This window comes from Poecilia reticulata, linkage group LG21 (genome assembly GCF_000633615.1).
Source record: "Poecilia reticulata strain Guanapo linkage group LG21, Guppy_female_1.0+MT, whole genome shotgun sequence".
Classification (NCBI taxonomy): Eukaryota; Metazoa; Chordata; class Actinopteri; order Cyprinodontiformes; family Poeciliidae; genus Poecilia; species Poecilia reticulata.
In genome coordinates this window covers 1001118-1006531 of record NC_024351.1, presented here as the reverse complement: position 1 = coordinate 1006531, position 5414 = coordinate 1001118, and the positions used below count along the sequence as shown (strand labels likewise).

Sequence of the window (5414 nt, the reverse complement as noted above, 5' to 3'; positions counted from 1 at the left end):
CGACTGGCTGAGCCGCGGTAAGCGCTGATTGGCTGAGCCCTGACTGGCTGAGGCCTGATTGGCTGAGCTCTGACTGGCTGAGCCAAGCCGAGCTCTGATTGGTTACCTTGCGCAGGGAGATGGTCTGGACCCATTCGGTGGTGTGGATGTCGAACACGTCCACTCCGTACTCGCTGTAAACCGTCAGGTGGGACGAGTTCGAACCTGAAAACCAAAGACAGGAATGAAACGATCCCACAGCATGATACTGCCACCACCATGACTCTCACTGTGCTAAACAAACCTCAGATTCTAATGACCTCAAAGAACTTCCTGTGAGTCTTACACCGTATATCATGACGGTTATTTTGTCATTTTTAATCATTTTACGTGTGAAGCTGCATATTTACAATCAATAAGCTGCAAAATGATTTGCCAATATTTCTAAATCATCATGAGAAAAACTATTCAGATGGATGGATGTGAAGAGATGTTCATTAATATTTCATTTTACTTATATTTGAATGGTTTTATCAGTGTGTTCCGGCCCTTTAAGAGCAGCAACAGGCCTGTTCCAATACGCAATAAATCAATTACAACCAGATCAATAATTTCCATTTGATTAATTTATCATTTCTACCAAAAACTGGATGACAAATCTTTAAAGTGTTAAATATTCATCATAATATAGTTTATTGATCGTTGATTATACGTTATTGTTATGTTACTGGAATGATGTGAAACGGCAACATCATCATCATCATCATCATCATCATCAGGTGGACCTACAGCAGGCCAGCGGCGCCGCCGGCCACATCAGCTCCTGGGTCCGGGAGCGCCGGCCCTGCCCGTCCACGTAGACGCCCAGCTGGCTGAAGCAGAGCAGAACCTCTCCGGCGCCGACCTCCAGGGCGTGCAGCGCGTCCATGGGCTGCTGGGCCAGGAAGGCCAGGGACGGGTCGGCCGGGTTCACCAGGCTGATGGGCGACGACTCGCCCTGCAGCGCCAGCAGCGCGAAGCCGGACGAGTATCCGACGCACAGCCGGTCCCGCAGCATGCCCAGCCACTGCACCGTCCCCGGCGCCTGCACCTCCCACAGCTTCTTGTGGTACGGCTTCGCCCGGCTGATCTCGTAGCACTGGACCTGCGGGGCGGAACCGGGGTTTAGAACGGGCCGGGTCGGGTCGGGTCGGGCCGCTCCGGCGACGGCTCTGACCTGGCGCTTGGCGGCGGCCAGCAGGCAGGCCGGGCCTCCGGGTCGCAGCAGCCCGGTGGTCAGAACCTGGCAGTTCTTGGTCTCTGCCAGCTTGGTGTCGAAGGACGACTCCGCCCCGTCCAGAACCCCCGACGGGTACAAGTGGACCTGCCGGTTCCGGCCGCACAGCAGAGCCACCATCTTCTCCTTGGGAATCAGTTCGATCTGGTAAACCTTCTTACTGTCAGCGGCCCGAACGATGACTGCAACACAGAACCATCAGARCCGTCAGAACCCGACCCGACTGCAACACAGAACCATCAGAGCCGTCAGAACCCGACCCGACTGCAACACAGAACCATCAGAACCCGCCACCTGGAGACCCTCAGGTTCTGCTGGGTTCTGTCTAGACTCTGGAAGTCCGACCCGGTTAGAGAAACTTCAGGTTTTTTCTGAAGTTGCTGGAATGGAACCAGTTTGAGGTGTAGAAACAAACCCCCAGCATGATGCAGCCTCCACCGTGCTTCCCAGTCTGTGAGCTTCGCTCTGCATGTTTCAGGTCCAACCAGCCAACAGATTTGCTTCCAGGATGAATTTAAAGCTGGAATTAAGATTAGAAATGATTTCTTCTGCACCGAGACGTTTCTGAGACGGACGGTGAGCCATCCTGGAGGATTGTTGTTCTAAACCACGGGAGGCGGTAAAACCGGAAAACGTTTCTTAAAGGTCTTCATGTTCTGGTAAAGTCTCTGACCCACCGTCTCTGGTGACCTCGACGATGAACAGCCCGTCTTCGGTTCCCAGGGCGATCCTCTCCCGATCTGCTCAGAGGAAATAAGCACGTTCAGCAGAAAAACGTTTCCAGATCACGTCATCAGCATAGAGAGAAGCTTTATATTCAAACTGCTGCAGGTGCTAAAGTTTAAATAATTAAAACTAACAATTAAAAACTATTTTTCAGATTTTCAGTTGTAAAAAAATGTTTTTTTATAAATGTGTTTTCTGCAATAATTTGAATATTTTGTATTTCTAAACTCAAGACACCAAGAAAACAACATTTATGGTTTTTAAAAGGTGTAAAAGTCCAAACCCGACTGGAAACGAAGTGACGTCAGCTCTGACCAGAACAGAACCACAGAGTGGGTCTGCGGTTCTGACAGCGGCGGTACTGACCCAGGACGGCGGCGCACAGGGCCGTCTTGATGAGGGGCAGCGAGGCGTCGTACGCCTCCTGCAGGATGTGGACCTGCTGGCTCTTCAGCTGGTTCTTGGTCAGGATGTTCTGCAGGCTCTCCAGAACCCGGACCCACTTCTTCTTCTCCTCCTCGCTCTCCGCCAGCACCAGCAGCGACACCGAGGAGAACTGCGAGCTCAGCTGCGACGACGTCACCTGCATCAGCGACAGTTAGACGCGGCGGTCGGTAGGCGGCGCCGCCGGCCGAAGGAGGCGGGGTTTCCTACCCTGAAGATGCAGGGGACGTCCTTCCTGGTAGCGTGGATCACGTCCGACGCCAACACCGAGCTGACGGACAGATCTTCATCTCTGAAACCAACCCAACGTTAAATACAACCACAGACATCCGTGTTCCAGTGATGAACCTCCTGATGCTGCGTTCACCTGAGGTCCAGGACCAGACCGGCCACCACGCCCGGCTGGGTGGACTTCCCCTCTGGAATGTCGTACAGAAACAGTTTGCAGTCCGACACCACGGCGAACGCTCGCTGCCAGCCCTTCTTCACGCCGCTGGGCTTCGGGATCTGCAGCGACAAAACCGAGCAAGAGACTCTGAGGCTGCGGAAGCTCAGGAAGCGAAGAGCCGCTCTGCTGGAGGCCGGCAGCCTTACCCGGACGTAGCCCTTGTAGGCGGTGCCGATGCCCCTCTGGACGTCGATGCCCTGCGGCCTCTTGGCCTGATCCGCTGGGATGGGGCACAGCAGGGGGGCGTGGTCCTTACAGGCCACATGGCAGATGAAGGAGCAGACTGGGGGCGCATGGAGACGCATCAATACCGAGGCGAGCTACACCGAGCAGAACCTGCATCGGAGGAAGCCGATGCAGAAAGGTTTACCTTCGCAGGCGTATCCCTGGCGACTGAGGCCCACCATCAGGGAGGTGCAGTGGGAGCAGAGCGTGGGGCTGCAGAACGTCTTGATGCTCAGCTGGTGAGCTTTGGGCTGGAAACAACGAGACACGCGGGTTCAAAACCGGAAAACCTGATCCTGATTTTACTGCAGTCATTTAGAGCGGTTCAAACAATCCGCTCTAAATGACTAATCGATAAACATTCATTGGTTCGCCTCATTTAGACTAATCAATAAATGTTTCAGGAAGACTCGGGTTCCTGAAAATAAATCTAAATATCATCAGCAAAGAGTGAAATGTGATTCTTCTGCAAAAGATGAGATTCCCGAGCGCGGAGCCCTGAGGAACGCCTGCTGGAAGGAGAGATGAGTTTCCTGAAAATCACCCAGACGGTCAAACTGGTCCATCTTTTATCCATCAAAACCTGATCAAGGCTTAAATTACAAACAGGCCGACTGACTGGAGGATATCTGCAGAAATGAGTTTGAGTCGTCAGAACCAATCAGAGGCGGCGGCGTACCTTGGGCATAGCCAGCGCTGAGCTCTGTAGGGTTGGGGAGAGGCTGTCGGGAACCAACGGCGTTTTTCCGTCCTGTTGACACAAACTGAGTCGGTGAACAAACTCCTGCAACCACAAACCTGCAGACACTGAAGCTGTGGGTGGATGACCTCAGTCTCAGAGGCGGAGGATCGGGAAGGCGGCGTGGTGAGCGCCTTCTCGGGGGCGGGGTCCAAATCTCCCGTCTGAAAACGACAGAAGATGAGTTTTAGTCGTGAGAGCGGTTCTGGTTGATCAGGACTTTGGTTCTGATCGTTCTGCTCCGACTACAGGCTGATGGAGACGAATCCACAGAGACGAAGACGAGGACACAGCTATGAGGACCTGCGTGTGTGGGAGGGGCTTAATCAGTGGGAGGGGCTACGTGAAGGGGCGTGGCCACTCAGAGGTCTCCATGTCATTAGTGAGCAGCTATGACTGAGGTTAGATGTGACCACTAGGGGGCAGACGGAGGACCGTTGGGATGGGTGGAGGAACGTTGAGGGACCTGCCAGGGAAACTTACTTCTTCCCACAGGGCGAGCAGTGAGGAGGCGGAGCAAAGTGACGCCTCCAGGTCACAGAGAGACACAAGCAACAGTCATTTAGTCATCACACCTGCGGCCGCTGTGATTGGTCAGAGCGTGGCGAGCAGACTCACCCTGAAGGTGAGGTCCGGAACCAGAGGAGACGTGTTGAAGTAATCGAACATGGAGTCCTGGAAGTCTGGGAGCTTCAGGCCTGCAGAGACACAACCAGTTGAGCACAGAGCCGGGTCCGGGTCGGCGTCCAGGACGGACTCCTGACCTTTGTCGGAGCGGGAGCGGCTCTCCTCCACCTCCTTCTTCAGACCCTCCACCTGCTCCACCACCTCCCGCCTCTTCTCCTCGGACTCCTTCAGCTTGCTGCGGGCGGACAGACAAGAGGCGTATGAGGCGCCGAGCAACACAACATTCCCGTCTAAGCCCGAGCTGAAGTGACCCCTGACCTCTCCAGGTTGATGTTGGCAGCCTTGACTTTGCGCAGCTCCTCCTGGACCATCTGCTTGGCCTTCAGCTCGGCGTCCAGAGCCGACTGCAGCTCCAGGCGGGCCGACATGTCCAGCTTCTGGCTGCGGCGGACCTTCCACAGCGGGTCCTGCAGCGGGACGGAGGAACCGAACACAGCAGGATGAAACTGCAGCGGCTGCATCACGAACACAGAGCAACAGCCAGGAAGAGCAGCCCAGGAAGCACACAGTGAGGAAGCATGGGATGGAACCGGAACGCTACAGAGAAATCCCTGATTTCACTCTGACTCCAAACAACCAGAAACTTTAAAACCAAACAGCAGGAGCGTCTTCAAACCAGCAACCTTCAGACGCCCAGCGCGCTTAGCTTAGCTTCTGCTACATTCAAGCTAAAGAGCTAATTTACTCATTTACTTCCATGTGTTGTAAAGTTTCAGGTGAATAAAGTTTGACATCCGTCTTGAAGCTTTGAGGTAGTTAAGTTGTTTATATTCATGTTGAGCATTAGCTTCAGCTAAATGCTACATTGGCTTAGCATGTTAGCTTTAACCTTGGCTAGAAACCATGGTGATGTAGCTTTAGCATTAGCTTCAGCTAAATACTACATTGGC

General features: G+C 53.7%; 1 protein-coding gene across 5 annotated transcripts in view; it reads right to left on the bottom strand.

The window, feature by feature from the left end:
- cdc42bpb (CDC42 binding protein kinase beta (DMPK-like)) overlaps nucleotides 1–5414 on the bottom strand; it is a 26573-nt gene that overhangs the window by 4876 nt on the left and 16283 nt on the right. For 4 of the 5 annotated variants that reach the window (XM_017302270.1, XM_017302273.1, XM_017302272.1 and 1 more), the window contains 15 exons: nucleotides 4783–4931; nucleotides 4602–4699; nucleotides 4456–4535; nucleotides 4321–4365; nucleotides 3927–4001; nucleotides 3778–3849; nucleotides 3244–3349; nucleotides 3020–3156; nucleotides 2793–2932; nucleotides 2636–2717; nucleotides 2348–2564; nucleotides 1933–1995; nucleotides 1196–1437; nucleotides 769–1123; nucleotides 107–204 (listed from right to left, as the gene is read on the bottom strand). In XM_017302270.1, coding sequence (XP_017157759.1) covers nucleotides 107–204; nucleotides 769–1123; nucleotides 1196–1437; nucleotides 1933–1995; nucleotides 2348–2564; nucleotides 2636–2717; nucleotides 2793–2932; nucleotides 3020–3156; nucleotides 3244–3349; nucleotides 3778–3849; nucleotides 3927–4001; nucleotides 4321–4365; nucleotides 4456–4535; nucleotides 4602–4699; nucleotides 4783–4931 — 1959 coding nt within the window. The remainder of the gene's footprint in view (nucleotides 1–106; nucleotides 205–768; nucleotides 1124–1195; nucleotides 1438–1932; nucleotides 1996–2347; nucleotides 2565–2635; nucleotides 2718–2792; nucleotides 2933–3019; nucleotides 3157–3243; nucleotides 3350–3777; nucleotides 3850–3926; nucleotides 4002–4320; nucleotides 4366–4455; nucleotides 4536–4601; nucleotides 4700–4782; nucleotides 4932–5414) is intronic. The other variant, XM_017302271.1, reaches the window with a different exon arrangement.